Source organism: Hoplias malabaricus, chromosome 11 (genome assembly GCF_029633855.1).
Source record: "Hoplias malabaricus isolate fHopMal1 chromosome 11, fHopMal1.hap1, whole genome shotgun sequence".
NCBI classification, from domain to species: domain Eukaryota; kingdom Metazoa; phylum Chordata; class Actinopteri; order Characiformes; family Erythrinidae; genus Hoplias; species Hoplias malabaricus.
The window spans coordinates 13,631,245-13,653,220 of NC_089810.1; the positions used below are offsets into that span (position 1 = coordinate 13,631,245).

Genomic DNA, 21,976 nt, shown 5'->3' on the forward strand with positions numbered 1-21,976 from the left:
AATACAGAGGATGGCACCCGCCCCTTACCTGATGTGTCAGATAAGAACAGAACAAAAACCCAGTCCACACCTCGAGCTAGAGATAGAGCAAAAGCAGTTTTCTGTGCTATTTAGGAATTTGGCCTGTAGTCCTCTTCTGTTTGTCCCAAGCATTTGCTCCTTTTCACCTAAATCTCCTTTGTTTATCCTTCTCTGCTTTCTGCTTGTGTTCCTGTGTTCTCTGCTTGGACTGTTATGCTCTTTAATTGTGTATTCTCCAGTCTGTGTTTTTATAAGTCTTCATTCATGTTTCTCCTGTCCATGTTCTTATCCTGTGTTTATTGGTTGCAGTCTTAGTTTCATTTGTGTTTGAAATAGCGCCAGGTTATTTTAAAAATTACAGCTTCATTTTAATGCTTCACATCCTGTTATAGTGAGTATAGCTTCTGTTATTGCTATTCTGGGCTCAGCACTGCAGAAACTGCATTATGTAACTTTTGAAGGAGTTTAGAAAACATGGGCTTGATTTCAGAAGAGTGCATTAAACATGAATTAAACTGCAGGGGGAACCCAGCCGCAAAAATACCAAATTACGTTCACTATTGGTTAAACACATTATCTACTTCCATAAAATATGACACAACATGAAAGAAATCAACAACAGGAGAGCACCATTCATCTACCGTTCATCATTCCCTGTTCTGTGATTATCACATATTTAATGTGTGGTTTAGCTGTGCTGGACATTATATCTTAGAAAAATCCCAGCTACTGAGCAAATGTTTCGCTTTTATCACCTCTATATGTGAAATTGTCTCAAAGATTTGTGTAATGTGACTTTGGATAACCTTGTCAGCTTGAGCTCGTACCTACTGCCCTGGACAGTGCATGAATAGTCCTCTTTCTGAGTGTGTGAGAGAGACATGATTTCATATTTAGATATGAGGTCTGTTTGTACAGAGTGGCTGGGAAAAACATTGTGTCCCAAACACAAAGAAATATGATGTAAGTCTGGTATCGTTTGTGTTCTGAAAACACTGGATGTTGAGTGATTGCTCAGAAGTACTAACAGGCAGCCTTTAAAGATCATGACTCATCTGTGTTCACGCTGTTCACACTGCCTACAGAAAGCTATACGTACAACCGTCTCCATGGAGACAGTAAAATCTTAGAAGATGCATAGACCAGGCAAATGATATCTTTAATTTTTGAAAGAGTGCTCCACAGGCCTCAGAAATCAATAATTAAAAAGCCATGGAAGCTGTTCTGTTCATCCTGTGGAGGGGTTGGAGTAGTGGGAAGAGTCAGCACTGACACATGGGAAAATATACTGATTTGTGTTTATTACATAGGAAAATTCATTACATAGGAAAATTGAAAAGTTAAATACAGTTTTGTGTGTTCTATTAATAAGATAGGTACTGGAATGTGATTTTCAAAGAAAAGTGTAGGGAATAGACTCAAACTGTTCAGGAGGGGGCGCTGAGATGGTGGTGATGCATCAGTCCTTTACAGCAGGGAAGATGCCACACATATGACTCAGCGTAGTGCTATGCCTTCATAACATTCCCCTCTTAAAAGCTGGCGAGACGTACAAAAGCACTGACATAAGGCTTTAACAGCTTGAAGTTTATTTCAATGTGCTGCATAAAAGTAGAAAAGCCAAAGTATTCCAACTGTCATCTGCAGCCCAGTGCTGGTCAGCCAGTGATGGAGCCTGTGAGATGAAGATTTTGGACCAAAGTCCCACCCAGGTGACCAGTCATACCCTGAAAGAAGACAGGTATTAACTTAATTAATTAAACGTTTAAAACTAACTTATTGAACATTCTCTTTTTAATTCCCAGACATGGAAGACAAGCAGGTAAGAGAGTTGTTTGATCCTCCTATGGATACCAAAATAGATGGATTTATACAAATGATGCAGTATGTGCAAATAACCACATCCTGCCGAATACATAAATACACTTCAATTTAAATACTGTGTAAACCGTTGTTATACTGTACTGTTAGGAAATATTAAAAAAAATTCTGTAAGAAACAAATGTTGCACACAACACAAATAGTGCACAAACAAGATGCAAGCTGAACTATGCTCAAGTGGCTGCTGTAGGCTACAGCAGGGTATGCATACATATGTCTCCAATTGTGTGGATTTAGTGTCATCTTTGGAATATGGCAAATTCAAGTTTAGAATTTTGGGTCTTTACGGTTTATTTATTTATTTTAATATTTTTAAGCTGCATTTGGTTACATTAGCAGTTATGGAACCTTCACTGTAAAAAACTGCTGTAAATTTACAGCAAGTCTGCTACAGTATTTTATTGTAATTAAGTAGTATTTTAGAGTATTTACAGATAATTATTGCATTACTCAATTACAGTGATATGCTGTAAATTTGAAATACAGTAGTGTTCCTGTAAAAATATGGTAAATGGCTGGGAACCCTGCTGCCAGTATTTTACTGTAAATCGCAGTATTTACAGTACATTATTGTATTATTCAATTACAGTAATATGCTGTAAATTTGAAATACAGTAGTGTTCCTGTAAAAATACGGTAAATGGCTGGGAACTATGCTGCCAGTATTTTACTGTAAAATTTACAATACATTTTTTACAGTGTTGTGTATAGCAAGGGCTGACTGTATATAATAAAAAAGTGTAGTATATTTGATCAAAGCTGTAATGTTATAACAGGCCAAGACTACATAGTAAAAGATGAACTACTATAGTTCCGTGAGAAGGAGACCCGTGTCTTTTAAGTTAATTGGTACATTAATAGGAAGGTTACACAAACTTTTTGTTACAGACAGCTGTTGAAAAGATAGTGTGTGATAATGTGATACTTTTTTTAAAGTGACATATTATATTCAGTTTGTCATTCATGGATCATGTTTGATTGTGTTAATAATGTGCTAATTGGGTGGTGTGCTGTTATGGGAATGAAAATGGTTTATGACTGTTCTTACTGCAGGTTTTATCTTGGCATTTCTCTTTGCCACAGCTACTGCAGGCCAGCCCCACTACATATGGAGGAAATCCAAACACATTTCCACTGGGACAAAACAGACAAATAATTGTTTCACTATCACAGAATTAACAATAGATAGTAGGCAACGTATGTTTAGGAAAACTGACTCTAGAACAGTTTAAAAACGCAGTGTCTGTTTTAGGCCTCCACAGAGGCAGGGCAATGAAATTAATACATTTAGCTTTTTGTCTCTTTCTTAAAGACGACTGGGTAACAATTTATTTGTATATTTCAGATGCATGGTAGTTACTTATCTTACTGCTGACTTGCATTCAGCAAATGGCAGTTAAATTTACCTTTATTTCTATAAATAAACGCACAAATAAGTCAGACCACCTAGAAAGACCAGTCAAGCTCATGATAAAAGATGATAATCCAAAAAAATAACCAATGAAATGTTCTCAATTTACAAGCTGACAACATTTATTACTGGTAATACATCGTCAAGTTTGCTAACTCTATGACTGAATAAAAAAATGTGAGGTATATGTAGTGGTTTACTTACGGATCAGCGTAGTCACATACTAAAAGAGTGGACTCTGGATGACTAGAGAAGTTGTCGATCCCTTTAGAACACACATGGACTGCACAGCCAAACTTATAACTTGTTGCCCACATGAGCTGAAATAAATAAATCTCTGTCAGTGGAAAGAGAAATACCATCTGTCACAGAGAAAACAGTTGTAATTTGAACACATACAGTTACTGGTCTGAGCTGCAGATCTGCAGCAATAAATTTACATTTGGCAGACACCCGTATTTATCGTGACTTACAGGTCTTAAACCATGTTACAGTTATGGGCTAAGGCATCTTTAGGAGACTTTCCCAAGCCTACTCACTCTAGTAGCACAGTAAACTTGCCAAAGAATGAAACCAAACCCAATTTCTTTTGCATTTATAGCAGTGCTATTAGACACTGTGCTGTACTATTCTCTTTGAAGTGTGTTTAAGGCACACAAACCAAAGTTGGAGTCCCAGGTCCAGCACTCTTGCTTCAAGACATTTACATATTAACAAGCTCCTTGTGTGATGGGTCAGGTGTGTCAAGGAGTGCTGTGTAGAGCAAAAGGACTAGGATCCAGGACTAGGATCAGGACAATTCACTGACCTGTGTGTAATGACCACAGACCCTGACGCAGCTCTGGTTTCGGTGTGTGTAGTCTACTCCGTCTTTGTTCAAGGTGTGGCTGGCTGACTCTATTGTGAAGGCTGAGAATGGAGGCCCAAACCAGATGTGCTCACCGACCTGCCGGAAGTCAGAGTGAGACTGGCCCACCCGCTGCAGCACAGGATTATGGGAAGACTTGCAATGTCTTCCCAATGGGCGGGCACCTCTTCCCAATGAATCGTCCCAGGTCTGAGTGGAGACGTGCACACACACACACACACACACACACTGTCAATAAAATTATGGTTATAGAATACTGTAAAATAAAGGACCATCTTTGGTTTATTTAATCTTCGAGTTATTACATTTTCCAGACATTTCTGAGGACATAAGGCCCACTTGCATAAGTAAAGAGTTTTAAATAAATTCTAGACACATAAAAATGAGATGCCTATCAACCATGCAATACCCTGTAGGCCATTAAACTGTTACCAGCAGAAAAACTACTTTAAACCTTCCACTTTGATGAGAACATCAAGCTCCACTTTGGCTTCAGAGCGGAAATGTCCACGGGAATTTTAGTCCATTTTTCCACTGTGAGAATACAACTTCATGCTATATATCTGAAAGGATGTGGAACTTTCATTCATTCATTCATTCATTCATTCATTCATTCATTCATTATCTGTAAGTGCTTATCCAGTTCAGGGTCGCAGTGGGTCCAGAGCCTACCTGGAATCATTGGGCACAAGGCTGGAATACACCCTGGAGGGGGCGCCAGTCCTTCACAGGGCAACACACACACACACATTCACTCACACACTCACACACACCTACGGCCACTTTTGAGTCACCAATCCACCTACCAACGTGTGTTTTTGGACTGTGGGAGGAAACCAGAGCACCCAGAGGAAACCCACGTGAACACGGGGAGAACACACCAACTCCTCACAGACAGTCACCCGGAGAAGGACTTGAACCCACAACCTCCAGGTCCCTGGAGCTATGTGTGGAGCTTTCAATAAGTTCTTATTGTGAAAAAGAATACTTACTTAATGAAAAAAGGAAACATTGCTCTCAGAAGTGTAATAAGAGCCACAACATCACTAAATATGTTTGGAATGATTAGGGTCTTGAGAAGCTGAAATCTAAATAAAAGTGATTTAGTGTTAGCTTTGTTAAATTGAGACTCAGTTTAACAATCAGTTTTGGCACTCAGCCTGCGTTTATTTCTGCACTGTGTCTTTAGTGTGAACACATTGGAACTTCAGGCTACTTCCTGCTATTAAAAATGGGTTAATGATGTGAAATCTTAAAGGAGCATAACACTGCATTACCCCTAAGAATACTTTATACTCAAAACTGTTCTAAATGTCCGATCATACTTACATGAGTGCAGTTTTAATTAAGCATATACTGACAGAGATGTGAGTGCACACAGTGGACTAAAGTTAAACCTGCTAAACGCAAAAACAGTCCAGCTCTCAAAACTGTCAGCATTACAAAGATAACTCTAGGGATCAATTCATTCATGTAATTTATGTCAACTGGCATTTAATTGAATTAATGATCATAATTCATGTGATCCAAATGTAATAAACCAGTATCAGCATGTGACCTCAGTAATGCTCTTAAGAAACAAGAAAATGTTCCAACATTATGTTTCAAACCTTCTTAGAAAAATAGAAGCTGATAAAACCTCAGTACTAATACCTTCAACCTCAGACAAAATATTGGAGCAGCAGATGTCCACAAACATTTTGCCATTATTGCAGCCAAGTTTTAAAAAGTAGTTTAACTGATTCAAAACAGTTCAAGCTAAAACAAACTCCTGAAAATTACACATGAAAATTAACCATATGGATTAAGTCCTAAACAAGTGATTTTTATGAGTCTAATAAAATCACAAAGTACACTCTGTTATATGATACTCACTGATACACTGTCTGAAAAACTGTCACTGGTGGTACCTTCAAGTGTACATATTTTGCAACATTAATTAGGGAACATAAGTGTACCTTATCATATACTGTAAAAAAGGTATTGTAAATTTTACAGTAAAATACTGTAGCAGACTCTCTGTAAATTTACAGCATTTTTTTACAGTGTATTATAATTCATTCATTAATTGTCTGTAACCGCTTATCCACTTCAGGGTTGCAGTGGGTCTGAAGCCTACCTGGAATCACTGGGCGCAAGGCAGCAACACACCCAGGAGGGAGCGCTAGTCTTTAACAGGGCAACACACACTCACACATTCACTCACACACTCACACCTACAGACACTTTTGAGTCAACTGTCCACCTACCAACGTGTGTTTTTAAACCGTGGGAGGAAGCAGGAGCACCCAAAGGGAACCCATGTGGACACGGGAAGAACACACCGAACTCCTTACAGACAGTCACCAGGGGCGGGACTTGAACCCACAACCTCCAGGTCCCTGGAGCTGTATATAACTTCAGGACTTATATTATGTTCTTATATTTAACACAGTTATATAATGAAATATTACAAATATTCATCTCTCTTTCTGGAGAAGAGAATCTAATGTACCTTAAGGGAACAAAATTAACTTTAAAACTGCTGTTGTACCTTTTAAGGTGCTTTTATGCTGTTTGTACATTTAGTGACCAATAATGTACCAATACTGTACCTTTATTTTTCTGAGTGGGTACACACAAATACTCGTTAACACACACACACACACACACGCACACACACACACACACATATATATACTCACTGACATTCAAAACTAGTCACTGATACTCAAATACTCACTGATACAATCATTCATTAGAACACAAATAGTCACTAATACAAACATTCATTAGCACACATAGTCACTGATACACACAAATACTCACAGACACAAATTCTCACTGATACACACACTAATGTACACCGATGCTCACTACACACACTAATACACACAAATGCTTATAGAAACAAACTGACACACAAATACTGATACATATAAACACTCACATGATAGACACACAAATACATACTGATGTCCACACAAACACTTATTAACACACACAAATGCTCACTATCACACAGAAACTCACTGACACCCAAATAATCAACAACACACATTCTCACTGAGTACACACTGAGCACACACTGACGCACAAAAACACTCACTAAAACACACTGATACTCAAAGATACACAAAATACCGACCGATACAAACTGAAACCCTGGTAAAATCTGATGCACACTGATACAGTGTTTAACTGCTACACTATTAAACACTGATGCTCGGGTAAACACGGATGTGCACTGATAAGCAGTGATAAACCATAATATTAACAGGTAAAAACTTATTCACAATGTCATTAATACACAATACTATCACTTTTACACCCAGATAGTCACTGATAAACCCTGATAATCACTGATACACAAATTACTCTCTGGTAAACACTGATGCACACTGACACACTCTGATACACACTGATAAACAGGTAAAAACGGTTTATCACACTGACACTCATTATTACACACTGTTAAATACTCAGTGTTACACACAGTTAATCACGGGTAGACCCTGATGTTCCTTAAAACCTGATACACACGGATACACTGTTAAACACTAATACGTAATGATATACTGGTAAATATTTACATATAGGCCAATTCAAATACGTATAAATGAGGTATACTAATGACTCATACACACTCATACACAAAAATAAACATGAATACATACTGAAATACATTATTACACCCTGATACACTGTAATACAGACGTGGTACACTCTGATACACGGGTAAACACTCACCATAAGGCGCATGTTGGCCGCAGGCGATGAGGCGCGTGAACGATGTGCGTTGTGCTCTTGCACGCACCTGCGGATGAAGACGGGCTCTATAATGTCCGGCAACATGAGTGACAGGACACATCCAGGACCCCAGAACAGCACCAAGACCCACGAGATCCACAGCACCAGAAAACACAGTCCCTCCATAGCGCTGCTGCGTGTGTGAGTGAGTGTGAGGGTTAGTGTGAAGAGTGTGTTAGGGCTGATGCGCTCACTGCTCTGATGGAGCGCTGAGGAAGAGAAACAAACCCACCCACCACATCACGATCAAACGAACCTAGAGCATCTCTTCTCTCTCTCTCTGACTCACTCTATCTATCTATCTGTCTGTCTATCTATCTGCCTCAGCACTCACTGTCCATTCGCTCAGCTTCACTGACCACAGAGGAGAACTATAGCATAATTACAGACTGTATATATTTGGTATTGTGAGCTCCCGGTCAACCGCGTTCTTCGAAGGCCAGGAGCCCCACAGGAGCACTACAGAGCTGGTGTGATTTAGCTGGTGGGTCATTATCAGCGCTGCAGTGACACTGACGTAGTGGTGGTGTGTGCGTTGCGTTGATATGAGTGGATCAGACACAGCAGTGCTGCTGGAGTTTCCACTCTATGTCCACTCTATTGGCAACAGCGCTGTGAATAATCCACCACCCAAATCATGCTTTCCCTTTGGAGGTTCTGACCATTGACGAAAAGGGTGAAAGAGATTAATTAGTAATTACCAACTTCCGGCCACTTTTATTACACTATTGGAAATCTTGTAAATAAATAGAAGTACTTTACTGACTCAAATCAGTGACTCTAAAACATTTTTCAGGAGTTAAATATGTGTAGATTAATTTCCAAGACTTGCTTGACTTTGAAAGAAAATATGTTTTTAGATAAAAACGTTGTTTAAGTAGGTGTCAAACCAGACAGTTGCTACCACATTCAGTGGTTTTGAGAGGTTCACAGAGATTATGTTTGTCCTGTGTTGGTATCCGTACTCTACATGTAAGGAGTACGATGGCGGTAGATTTTCCCCTCAGAGAAAAGGAAGCTAACCGGTAAGCTATATTTTACACTGAGGGAAATACCTGTCGCGAAATGGAAATGTGTTGTTTTCTACATGCAGTTTTGCACACAAAAAATTACCACACTGTTAGAGATATTTAAATATTGTTTAGATATGTGAATTCTTGCAAGACCGATGTTTAAATGCCCTATTAGGGCTTGATCTTATTTTTTTGGTTTAACCCAATGCGATTGGCGAAGAGAGAGAGCGGAATTGCACCATATACGGCAGTGGCCGGAAATAGGAGGAATACTGATAACTATTTATGCAGAGCAACAGATGGTGAACTACAAAGTGCTCCTGTATGGACTGTTGAGCTGAGAAAATGGACAGTGAATGTAGAAACACACAGGCCATTTTAATGTTATGGCTGATCTGTGTACAGCAATACAAATGCTTTATTACTACATTAACCAAAATTCTTTGCGGCAGTGCCTATAGTCACGTGTGATTTGTTTACGAGAATACAACCATAGCAACGGGAAGTCCCTCCACCTTCCAGACACCTCACACTTTAACGCAGTTGGAGCCACAAGTCCTGTGCAAATGGACCGAGGTTTAAATGTGAGGAAGACTCTCTCCTCCCCGGGCAGACACTCCTCTCAGAGGCAGGCGGAGGTGAGTGATTTTAAACAGTGTTGGGCGAAATCACCATTTGTTTCGTTATTAAATTTTGCTCGATAACGATGCTACGCTTTGGGTATTTATTTATTTATTTTAGGTTTTTTTTTTAATCTATTGTTTTACTCTTTCAGCTTCTTTAAACGCTTGAGGTGGTAATGCCCTAAGAAAGTTTTCATGGCACAAGACATAGATCTCATTACTTTTTGTTGTAAGAATACTATGTGCACATATATATATATATATATATAAGTCTGTTTTGCTCTCTGAAATGAAGTGAAAGAGATTAAAAGTAGGTTTAATACGTGTTCTGTTTAAATCAAGGGCCAAAGAAGAACAGCATCATCCCGTGGACCCCGCCCTAAAGAGTAAGTGTGACCACTTTACAATTTTTCACCAGAGGATTACAAGAGCCCCTTTCCACCACTGGAAGAAAACTAAAATGCACAAAGAAATGATAATAATGAAAAGAAGATTCTCTTTATTCTCTTCATTATTTAATAATTGATTTTTCTGAAGCAATAGAAATTGCTTCTGTTCTGTTTTTGAAGATTGCATTGAGGAGTAAATATATTTTTCTACTAATTTATTTCAATCAAGTTTTCATTTATTCATTCATTCATTCAGTTTCTGTAGCCGCTAATCCAGTTCAGGTCTGTGATGGGTTCGGAGCCCTGCCCAGAATCACTGGGCACAAGGAGGGAACACATCCTGGAGAGGGTGCCAGTCACTTGCATATGCAGCTCACCAATCACATATTGCACTCATATATTCACCAATCACATATTGCACTCACATATTCACCAATCACATATTGCACTCACATATTCACCAATCCACCTACCAATGTGTGTTTTTGAACCATGGGAGGAAACCCACTTGGACACAGGAAGAACACTCCAAACTCCTCACAGAGATTCATCTGGAGAGGGGCTCGAACCTACAACCCCAGGACTCTGGAGCTGTGTGACAGCAACACTACCTGCTGTGCCACCATGCCGCACTTAGTGTTCATCTAATGTGATTAAATTTAAATAAAACTAAACTAAATTCAGGGCAGCACGGTGGCGCAGCAGGTAGTGTCGCAGTCACACAGCTCCAGGGACCTGGAGGTTGTGGGTTTGATTCCCGCTCCGGGTGACTGTCTGTGAGGAGTTGTTGTGTTCTCCCCGTGTCCGCGTGGGTTTCCTCCAGGTGCTCCGGTTTCCTCCCACAGTCCAAAAACACATGTTGGTAGGTGGATTGGTGACTCAAAAGTGTCCGTAGGTGTGAGTGTGTGTGTGTTGCCCTGTGAAGGACTGGCGCCCCCTCCAAGTTGTATTCCCGCCTTGCACCCAATGATTCCAGGTAGGCTCTGCACCCCCCGCGACCCTGAACTGGATAAGCGGTTACAGATAATGATAAACTAAATTCATTTGCTTTTTATGGCAGCATGGGTGCACAACCTGTAGTTTTGCTACCACACATTTCCAGTGTCTTGGGTTCTGGGTGAAGTCCTTGCCCCATGTCACTCTCTGTGAAGGGATTGCTGTGTTATCCCATGTCAATAATGGTTTCCTCTGGGGGCTCCAGTGTCCTCCCACTAACAAACCCATGTTGGTGGGTGGACTGGCTGTATGAAATTGTCCACAGGTGTGTGTGAGTTAGTGACTGGGTGAGTGAATATATACCTATGTTGATTGTGCAGTGTATGTTGTGCCCAGTGATTCTAAGTAGGCTCCGGACCCAACACGAGCTGTTACAGAAGATGAATGAATCAGTCTGCTCCTAATCACATGACATGTTTTTGTTCAATTTGTTTGGTTAAATGTACGCTCACCTACAGAGTTCCGGTGCTTGATTTGGACAGACTGACAGACAGAGAAGAGGAGGTGAGAGAATACATACATTATTATTAAATGGAGCGAAAGAGATGGTGAGCAGGTTTCCTGCAGTGTATCTTCTTATCCTCCCAAGGATGCTGCTTTTATAACTGTGGCTGGACATCCCTCAGCCCTGCTGTCAGACATGAGCTGGGGCCCAGGAGTTTCATCTCACCAGCCCAAGGTACTCATTCACCTGATCCACTAATGTTCATCTTAGTGAGATAAAAAACATAATCTCATACTTATTTTAGTATATAGGGAACTGGAGATGTGGGTTCGAGTCCCACTCTGGGTGTCTTTCTGTGAGGAGTTTGGTGTGTTCTCCCTGTGTCTGTGTGGGTTTCTTCCAGGTGCTCACAGTCTAAAAACACACATTTGTAGGTGGATTGGCTATGAAAATGTGTTCATAGTTGTGAGTGTGTGAGTGAACTTCTAAGTGTGTGTTGCCCTGTGAAGGATTGGCACCCCCTCCAGGGTGTGATGCTGCCTTGTGCCCAGTGATTCAGTGTAGGCGCCAGACCCACTGCGAACCTGAAGTGCATAAGCGGTTACAGACAATGAATGAATAAATGAATTAATGATTGATTGAAGGAGTGGTGGAGGGTGTGATTGATAGGCCCCTGGTATTTAAGATATCTCAGAAGGTTTGAAAGGATAACAATGCAACCAATCACAAGTGAATACATCACTAGAACACAGTATGACAGAGTAATGGCAGACAGTAACAGAGTTTAAAGCGCAGTCAGTGTATATTATACTGTGAAGGTTTGTTACAATACTTTTACTGCATTCACATGTAATTATCAGATTGTTGCTTGTGTGTTTAATCTAGAAATGGGATAAAACAATTCAGAATATGTCTGAAAGGAATATCTCAACATATTCAGTGTACCCAACTCCGCCAGTGTCCAGCTGCAGATTCCAGTTACAAAGCAGACCTCCCAGCAGTCATATACCTAATCTGGAGCCATCTCAACTGACCCCTTACTCTACTGAGCTCATCCAAACCCAGACTAACACCATCCATTCTAGACTCAAGAAAACTGAGGCAGTGAGTAATTACAGCTTAGTCAGGACTAGCTGTTTTAAAAGCTGTTGGTGTGACTAATAGAGTGTTAGTGTTTGCATAACCATACTATTATAGCCATATTACTGACACTTTATGTGAGTGGTCCCTTTGCTCTGGTATTGATGGTTTAAAGGCTATGTTTGTAGGAGGGACTAACTGCAGAGAAGAGAAAACAAGCTGTGGTTGAACAGATGATGGTAGACCAGCTCTCTAGGTGAGTTACCCTCTTTCTGGAGTGTTTTCCTTATAGGTTCCTTATAGGTTCAAAAAGAAATAGCCATGACATCTATTCTGAGTTGTCCTACCCTATGGTACAAGGTTATTAGGCAAGACGACATATAATTCATTTGTAAGGTGTGATGTAACATGTTAGTTTGTTAAATTTCTCTCTTGTTCGGTTTATCCATATGTGGAACCTAAGCTATAAAAACATCCCATTTTGGATTAATATATTTGTGATGTCACAAAACAATTGAAGAATTCACACGTATCCACTGATTTAGCGGTTTAGCTTAACCTGCCTGCTTATGTTGTACAGAATGATTCACCACTTTCACTTTCAAGAGTCACAATACAGGACAGCTAATCAGTGCACGTGTTATTTTTATGTATATATGGTAAACATTATAGATTGACATTATATAGATTCTTTAAAATGCTAGTTCTGTAATGAATGTAATGAAGACTGTGGTCTTACAGGGCCGTTATCAGTGACCCAGAGCAGAGTGCTGCTAACCAATGCAATGATTCATCACGCTACAGGAGGACTCTACACCATACCATGTAAAACACAAATACATACCAGTCTTACCATGCTCTCAAATACAACCTTTCCGGTCTTACACACACAAACTTTATATAATCACTGTCAGAACAAAAATAGATCGATTTACATTCTATCAAAATATTATGAGAGTTTGCCTAATAGAAATGACTTGGAATAGATGTAATTTTACAGAAGCTTCCATCAAGTTTAGAAATTTATCACACAGCTACAGACACTGTAATATTTTCCTCACATAAAAGTGTTTGTGTTTACAGGGTGAAAACGCATACATCTTTAACTGAGAACCTTTTATCCCACAAACTCTGCTTCCATGCCAGAATTCTATCAAGGTAACCATGACTACATTTATCTGTACTGATATAAAGTGTTTGTAAATATGTACATTTATTAGTTTGAGTCAAATACTGAATATGTGTGTGTGTCTGTTTGTCCTTGTTTACAGATGTGGGCGTGAGGCATGTCGAGAGCTCATTGGGTTTTTCTTCACATGTGACCAGACCCTGACAGTGTATGAGTACCGCAGCTTTGGAAAAAACAGGTTTTTGGGTTTGAGTGGGATTTAAAAATGAATGCTGATTTTACACAGTGCTTAGATGTGTGAAGGTTGAAGTAAGCAATGTATACATTTTGCAGGTGTAGCTCACTGCCATTTATTGCTCGTGGTGTGTACAGGACCCGAGGGAGGCCTTACTGTCTAAATGACTTCTCACAGGTGCCATATGAACAACTTATGAACAAGATCATGATCTTATTTCCTTTTTTTTTCTCACATTCCCAAACAAACACAGACAAAATAACCCTGAAAATCTGTGTGCTTACATTGTCCAGGGCACAGATCTGCGCTTCAGTACAGATATGCCACACTTTTCAGAAAACCTGAGAAAACGGTCATATCTGACCCTGAGGGTAACTGATGTGGATGAAGAGATGAAAAGAACGCTACTGTATGGAAACAAACATAGACACAAACACACAATATTTTCATACATTTGTAAATATCTGTTCATAGAATTTGTATTTCTGAAATTAAGGATACCAGCTGAGAGCTTATTCCCTTTACATTAACAGCTTCCACTCTTCTGAGACCTTTTTCAGCAACTGGTTAACTTTAAAATAGCTGAATTTCCTAATCAGAAAATATATGTGCAAATGTCTTGCACAAAATGTTAGCAACAAATTTAACTGCATGCTCAAATAAATGTGCAACTGTGCAATATTACATTCTCACAGGGACCACACTGGAGGAATTGAGCACTATCTTTCTCAAGAAGAAATCAGTGATCAGAAGACCCTAAGTGCAGTTCAAGGTTAATATTCTATGATTGGCATACAAAGAAATTCCTTTAAAAAAACTCCAAACCATGTAAATCTAAACTCCACTTTTCCCAAAGATTACAAAAGGTAATTATACATTTTTATGAATGGGTTTATTACAGTGGCCGTACGTGAAAGGCTTAGGGGTCATGCCATTCCAGTTTTGATTGGCCTTGGGAGAAGGCTGCAGTCTTTAGACATAAAGGAGAATGGCCTGATGGGAAAAGAAAAGCTGAGAGAATGTCTGATGGAGGAGCTGAGTCTCAGCCAGCAGGTGCAAACATTAACTAAATAACTAAATTATTGAAACACCGGCACTGTGAAACTAGTCTCTGATTCACTAAACAATACTAACAATACTTATAATAATTAAATAAAATTAATAATAATATTCTTTCTGTATTTACTGCTTTTGAGCAATGATGTTGATATGCATATAATGCACCTTGATGTTGTCTGTACGGCAGGACTTTGATACTGCGCTGAGGACTGTGGGCCAGCAGGTAGGGGCGCTGGTGGACTATGCTGAAGTGATGCGTGCTGTTATTGGGGAGATGAATGAGATCCGAAAAGCTTTTTTCATAAAGGTAGCACAGCAGAGAGTGAATGCTACATAATCATATACCCAGCCCCAAGCTTTTCACTCATGCAGATCGTGTGGATATTGTGTTTTTCTTGAGATGTTTGTGTTCTTATTTCCCCAGGTTTATGTTAAACTTGACCCAAATAAAACTGGATCTGTTTCCCTAACCGACATTGAAAAGTTCAACTGCAGTAAGGTGTCCCTGCAATCGCAGTATGGTGAGACCCTGCCTGATAAATTTCATGAATACACAGTCTAATTTGTCAGAACCTGCCCTGTCCCATTATGGATTTTGCTTAATTTAAGTCTGGAAGTCTGGAGGACAGATGCAGATTATGTAGGATGAGCTCAAAAATATGTTGAATATTATAAGTTAGATAATACAAAAACAGGTTTGTGTCAGATGTGTGACTGGGCGTATTGTATTGGTTAGCGTCTCTTCATTATGTTGCATGATACACACTGCTCCATTCTGGTCAGTCATACATTTAAAACAGTCACTGCGACTGTTGAAAGCCTGGTGAAGTGCAGTGTATCTTACATTGTGACAATAAACTGAGTGATGCGTAGCTGATTCTAATTATTTACTTTTTATTTAACTCTTCACAGGCATTGAGACAGAAGTAGATTTCTTGACTTGTATGCAGGACACAGGAAGGGTCAGAAAAGATGTGTCTTATGCAGAGTTTGAAGACTATTATGAAGGACTAAGCATTGAAATCCCCTCTGACCAGGAGTACATCAACATTCTCAAGAGCACATGGAATATCTGACCTATGAGAATATTGAAAGTGTATGTGTATGTGTTAATGCCGTTGTATGCTTAGCTGAACCAATGTGTGCTTTTAGGTCCTTTACACCTTTATTTACTACACAAAACATGGACATTTCTTTTTTAATTCATACGAAAACTTGCGTTTACATTTCGGCATAGCTGCTCGAGGTGAAGGTGGGTACATGAGCTTTGCCTGATGTAAACAAGGACTACTGAAGAGCAGACTGACCAATTAAATGTTTAGTGAGAAGGTTATCGACCAATAACGGTAGCTCTACAGTCAGACCGTCCAATCAGAAGGTTTTAGACTACTTCACCACACCCCCTTTTCCACTCAAGTGAACCAATCGGAGTAGGGGAGGGCGGGACTAGTTTGTGAACGAAACGCTTCTCGAAGTTCTATGTAAGCTCTAGAAAAACAAAATCCCGGACGGTTGTGATATTCCGCCCGGACATTTTTTAAGTCTAAAAAAGAGGACATGTCCGGGTAAAAGAGGACGTCTGGTCACCCTAGTTATTGGTACTTCTTCATACTTTTTTTGCCCCTTTCACCCCATTCTCCAGCAGAGAACGGGGTGGAGCCAGGGGGTAGCCATCTTTGAACCTGTCTCGCAGGGCGGAGGGTGGGGGAACAGTTTGGTAATGTAAACTTATCAGGGATCTGGCAACACAGTAGCAATGGCGGCGAGTGCTCTCAGCTGAAGAGGAATAGCTTGTAATGCATTATCTTGTCAGTTTCAGAGGATCTTTGCTAGTAGCAGCCAGTGTAATGTTGGAAGAAAAACGCATAGAAGATGCTCCTGCTACTTTTAATTCGTATGTCTGCTGCATTTTGGGTTCCCGGTGGAAAATATAACAGAGTAACAGAGTTTTTTAGTGCTAAAATATTATAAATGTAATATTGTAAAGAAAAGATAACTTTAATTTGCCAAGTACTTGGGCATAGACCACTCACTTAAAATCTTACTGGCACACTTTACAATACGGGTGCACAAATAAGCATATATTAATACGTCATGAATGATCTCCTCATAGTATATTAATACATACATTAATGCTTAATATATCAGGAACTAACAAAGGATATACATTAATGACCACATTACTCATACATAAATCGCCATTAGCAAGGGTAAATATTAAGTATCAACATCTCGTTAATTCAATCTCTTAATTAACACTATGACTTGCCTTATTAATTAACACCCTTTACACATTGGATCTATTTGGATACTGTGTGTTACATATCTTTGTGCATTGATGTAAGCAAATTTATAGCCAGGGACATAAGCAGTGATTAAGTGATTATTATGAGTTTATTACGAGTTTTGTAATTACTTATATAAAGTCACTTGACTTTAGGGTTGTTATTGGCCATATTAATTAATTAAATAATTAGCCTAACCCACTTACAGAGTAACATGGCAGAAAAAATAACCATAAGGAAAATTAGTCACAGGTTTTTGTTTCTGTTTAACAAAAATATCTCAAAATTTGGCCCTCATGGTTCATATAGTATGTGTAATAAGTTTTATAAGCTTTATTTATAATCTGGTAACCATTTTACACACCTACCTTGTTGGTACCATTCTGATGTATAGTTCATTCTGGTGTTGTGTTCCATGTCAATGACAAGAGTTCAGTTTCAGGTCTTTTTCATGTGGTTCTTGACTTTAGAAGTGCTACTGTTCATATAAAATAAAAAAATCATCAACTTTCAACTTCCAATGATAATGCCCACATTCAAGATGTAATTACGCATTACTTAATACCACTACAGGTCATTAGTTACTGCATTTACATATGATTATGTGCCCCACCAAGTAAAGTCATGACATAATACATATTTATAAGTCATCAGTTAATATATTGATATTCATTTACAGTATACATTAATAACTGTTAACATTGTGTTTATCAACGTAAAGCATTTGCAAAAATACTATTTCCAAATATGTTTCTTAGAATACAAAACATGAGGTAATGAACTGAGAGACAATGTAACATTTTTTACTTTTTATTTACATTTTTACGTCAGAAGTTATTCTTGTACTATACAGAAAATACCTGTAAACTTTCACAAAATATTTGGTAGAAAGACTCATCTTTAAACAAGAAACTATGGCTAATCCTTCTGTACATTCTCAAACTTAAAAATGGTACCTTTATGCGTGTGAAAAAACATCCAACAATAAAACACAAATCACAGGTAACTTATTCAAAGCCTGCATTTTAAACATGAACATGATGTCTAATCCTTCTGTACATTCTCAAACATAAAACATAACTGCCTTTATGCATTTAAATAATGTAAAAAAGTCATACATTTCAAAAACCAAAGGTTAATTGTTTAAGTTATTAGAAATACTAAAGCCAATTATTCTATTTAAGAACAAGAGGCCACAATTTCAGAATCCTCCATCTTTACACAGGAAACTGATGCCTAATATCCTTAAGCAAGCGCCCAAGGGGACCATGTCTATGTTTCTCACCTAGCCAGTATGTCCACTCAATGACTGAAAGGTGTTGTTTTAGCATTTGCTCTGTCCTGTTGCCTCGTAGCCTCCAGATTCTTGTTTTGTAGGTCAACCATGCTCGCTCAAGATGCTGGGTATGGGCTCCAGTGTGAGGATCTACAAACCACTGGGAGTGATTAACGCTAAAATGTGTGTAGCCCAAATCCGTCAAAGCACCTCTGTACGCTCTCCATTCATCACTGATCAGTGTAGTACCTGGATGCACATGTTTAACGACAATCGGAACAAGATGATGCCGTGATCTTCTCTTCACAAGGCGCAAGACTGGATGGCGCTGTTCCCTCTTTACACCAAGCATACCAAACACCCACTTCTTTCTCCTCCAAGTGGGGGCAATCCTTCCTCGACCATACTGTTGGAATAAGATTTTATTAATGGATTAAGATCATGTAGGCCTGTTGGATTGAGGCCAGAGTGACTTCTTGTGTTCTTGTGTTTTTGTTTGTTCTTTTTGGGACAAACTCTCTGTGCAGTCATAAACATTAGGCAGGACTTTTGGAAGTGAATAAAAACTAACTAATTCATCTTTATTTAGGGATGTACAAAGATACACTGCTCATGATTTTTGTTATGACTGATTAAATTTTTTTTACAACCAAACTGGACGATTGAGTGGGGGGTTTATTTCTTTGCCTTTTATTCAACAACTCAGGCATGATTTTTACTGTTTACTCTCATGTCTGAAACTGTCTAAAATAAAAAAAAGTGCTGCAAGTGCTATTATCCTTATCTCTGTACATTTGCTGTTGTTTCCAGAAAAATAACTTATTGAAACCTACATTTCACCTACAAGACCTGACTTACTGTTTTTCCCAGAACCTAGAATGCAGCTCCCATATTCAATCAGCATAGCTTAACAGTATTTATAGAGCAATCTCATATGTTAGATACAATAACTATGGTATTAATGTAAGATTTAATTTCACGTAGCACGTAGAACATGTCTGATATGTTAATATGTGTAAATACTAGTGTCTTGCTAGAGTTTGCATGAAATACATAAATAAATAAATCATTTTTAAACCAGCAATAAGTTAGGTTTACTAGGAGTATAACAATACAGCTCACAATTTAATCCAATTCATGATACTGGCTCCAAAATTTGGTATTCTCACAGTATCTTGAACAAAATTTGAATGATGAAAAATAATGACAATTATGTTGTTACACAACATTCTAATGACTCTAGAGCTGGACGTGATTGGTGCTGATTTTTTTTCAAACGTCATTGTACTACACAAGACTCTGTTACACCTCTACAATGCACATTTTCATCACAATATCTCAATGCATAGTTACAGCCCTAGTTTACCATCACTGGGGACTGTTACAACTGACTGTTATGATCACCAGGCCTGACCTATGAATTTAATGTATTCAAATATTCAAGGTATTCAATTATGTTTTAGCAAAACTACCCCAAGAAGAAAAATAAATATACCAAGTTTAAGATGAATCTCATTCACTCACCTTTCGTTTGTGGCAAAAGTTGCTTTCATCCAGAACAGCAAATTCTCTTTCACCTCCAATCATCTGCCCATGTTTTCTGGTATACCGTTTCATTGCACGGTGGCAGATATTCCTTAGAACCGAAGCCATCTTGGACAGTGTCCTAGAGCTTTTTGCAATTCCGTCTTGCATCATGTCCACCTGCCTAAGGTGCAAGCCTTGAGAGAACCTGCAAAGTCCATTCATCAGGTATTTTTAATGTTCATGTGTGATTTTCCAAAGTAAACTTTTCATGTTAGAGAAACCCAAAATTCAATGTCAAAAAATGACACTAAGAAACCTTCAGAAAAACTCATCTCTAACCATTGAACAGATATATTCCATTGCCAACGTAGTCACATTTTGGTGAGGTTGAATTTATGGATGGCATTACATTGCTACAATATACACATATCTATATTCTTTGTTCATCCATTTTATCATCTCCACTTTGAGCAGTGTATATTTATTTTTAAACAAAGACTGTTCTCCTACACTATAGAAACAATAGTTTGAGTTTAATATAAACTATACAGAAACTAATCAGAAAATAGTATGTGAAAGTGTGAAAGAATAACCATCAGGTTTTGGTGTACTGTATGTCAACATCTATTACAATCAAATCACTGAATTACACATTCCATTATTTTAGACTTACCTGTAAACATATGTCATCCATGACAACAAGCTGATATGGGATTTTTCAAAAAAAGATCCCACTCTCAGAGTCCGGCTGTATTTTTTGCCTCTATGACTTTTATGCCGGCATTCCCTTTAAAGGTATAGTAAAAAATAAAAAGATGTAATTACAAATAATTATACATTTTTATATTAATTTATTTAATCCAAAATGAGCTTTTGCATTTCAGTTCCAGAGTTTCACTATATAATGTATATAATCCTTGTAATATCAGGGTATTTACAGAACTTTTGATCCAAAATCTACTGCAAACCATACCTGTCAACATTTGGATTTAAAAACAAGGGATACTTTCTGGCACAAGGTACTTAAATTCAGATTATATAATATATTATTGGAATGAGGATATGTACACATGACTTACATGTCTCTTATGCTGGGCAAATTCATGATGGGAATACTAAAAAAATTATATTTTGAGTGTTGCTTAAATAAACCTTATGTAGAAAAAAATCTTTAAATTAGCTGTCAATATATAACATTAAAAAAATATAGCATTCGGTGCTTTTACTGCTCTAAAGACACTAGAATTTTCATCTAAAACAGACCCAAAGCATGTGTTTTTGCTTGTTGGGTTTGCTGCATATGAAAAGTGTCAGTACTTGATTTTCTTCTTTTACTGTTGGGTGCAGTTTGATGTTACAGTTACATATTGCCAATTTTAATTTAACTACTAGCTATGTATTAGGTACACCAAGGTAAAGGCATATTCATAAAATTCCTAATTAACTTATTAAAGAACGGTAGCTTACCACAACATTTTCTTAATGTCCAGCTAGTACATAGAAGAAAAAAGCAATAAAGTAATATTTAAAACAAAAAGAAAACTCACCACACAAGGCCATCTGAGGTATCATTTCGTTTTTTCATCTTCATATCTTGACTACATCTTGGGCACTTGACTGCATTTGCTAGCAGCTTTCTTTTCTGCAGCCATTTGATGAGCTTAGTGTTTCTTCTACCAGGGACACGAATTAGAAGGCGTAATAATTCTCTGGTTAAGTTCATTACATTCACGTTCTATACTAAAGCAGGAGAGAAAACCCGGCGTGCGTACAACCGATATAATGGAGAGGAGTGTAAGCATTATACATATTTTAAGAAAAGTACAAATTAATGGAACGGCACCTACTCTGGAAGTTTTTACAAACTGGGATAACACCAAAGACATCCAAGACCCACCCGAGCTTCATATTCGATTGGAAAGACAACCCGCCACTGTTTTACCAATGAT

At 38.3% G+C, this 21,976-nt stretch overlaps 3 protein-coding genes across 3 annotated transcripts; 1 reads left to right on the forward strand and 2 right to left on the reverse strand.

The window, feature by feature from the left end:
* Positions 1 to 1,324: 1,324 nt before the first annotated feature.
* glipr1b (GLI pathogenesis-related 1b) lies at positions 1,325 to 8,424 on the reverse strand. Its single transcript, XM_066685648.1, has 5 exons — positions 7,911 to 8,424; positions 4,122 to 4,370; positions 3,518 to 3,633; positions 2,951 to 3,036; positions 1,325 to 1,748 (listed from the first exon to the last, which is right to left on the reverse strand). The coding sequence occupies exons 1-5, from the start codon at positions 8,094 to 8,096 to the stop codon at positions 1,615 to 1,617; spliced, it is 771 nt and encodes a 256-aa protein (XP_066541745.1). The 5' UTR covers positions 8,097 to 8,424; the 3' UTR covers positions 1,325 to 1,614.
* A 1,069-nt stretch (positions 8,425 to 9,493) lies between these two features.
* caps2 (calcyphosine 2) lies at positions 9,494 to 16,034 on the forward strand. Its single transcript, XM_066685178.1, has 16 exons — positions 9,494 to 9,621; positions 9,949 to 9,992; positions 11,450 to 11,495; positions 11,581 to 11,670; positions 12,322 to 12,540; positions 12,705 to 12,772; positions 13,258 to 13,341; positions 13,600 to 13,674; positions 13,788 to 13,883; positions 13,979 to 14,057; positions 14,174 to 14,289; positions 14,576 to 14,652; positions 14,782 to 14,933; positions 15,127 to 15,246; positions 15,364 to 15,460; positions 15,852 to 16,034. Exons 1-16 carry the CDS (start codon positions 9,550 to 9,552, stop codon positions 16,013 to 16,015), a joined length of 1,599 nt encoding a protein of 532 aa, XP_066541275.1. The 5' UTR covers positions 9,494 to 9,549; the 3' UTR covers positions 16,016 to 16,034.
* A 2,407-nt stretch (positions 16,035 to 18,441) lies between these two features.
* LOC136709730 (uncharacterized) lies at positions 18,442 to 21,955 on the reverse strand. Its single transcript, XM_066685179.1, has 4 exons — positions 21,575 to 21,955; positions 20,701 to 20,814; positions 20,025 to 20,232; positions 18,442 to 18,906 (listed from the first exon to the last, which is right to left on the reverse strand). Exons 1-4 carry the CDS (start codon positions 21,748 to 21,750, stop codon positions 18,442 to 18,444), a joined length of 963 nt encoding a protein of 320 aa, XP_066541276.1. The 5' UTR covers positions 21,751 to 21,955.
* Positions 21,956 to 21,976: the final 21 nt, after the last annotated feature.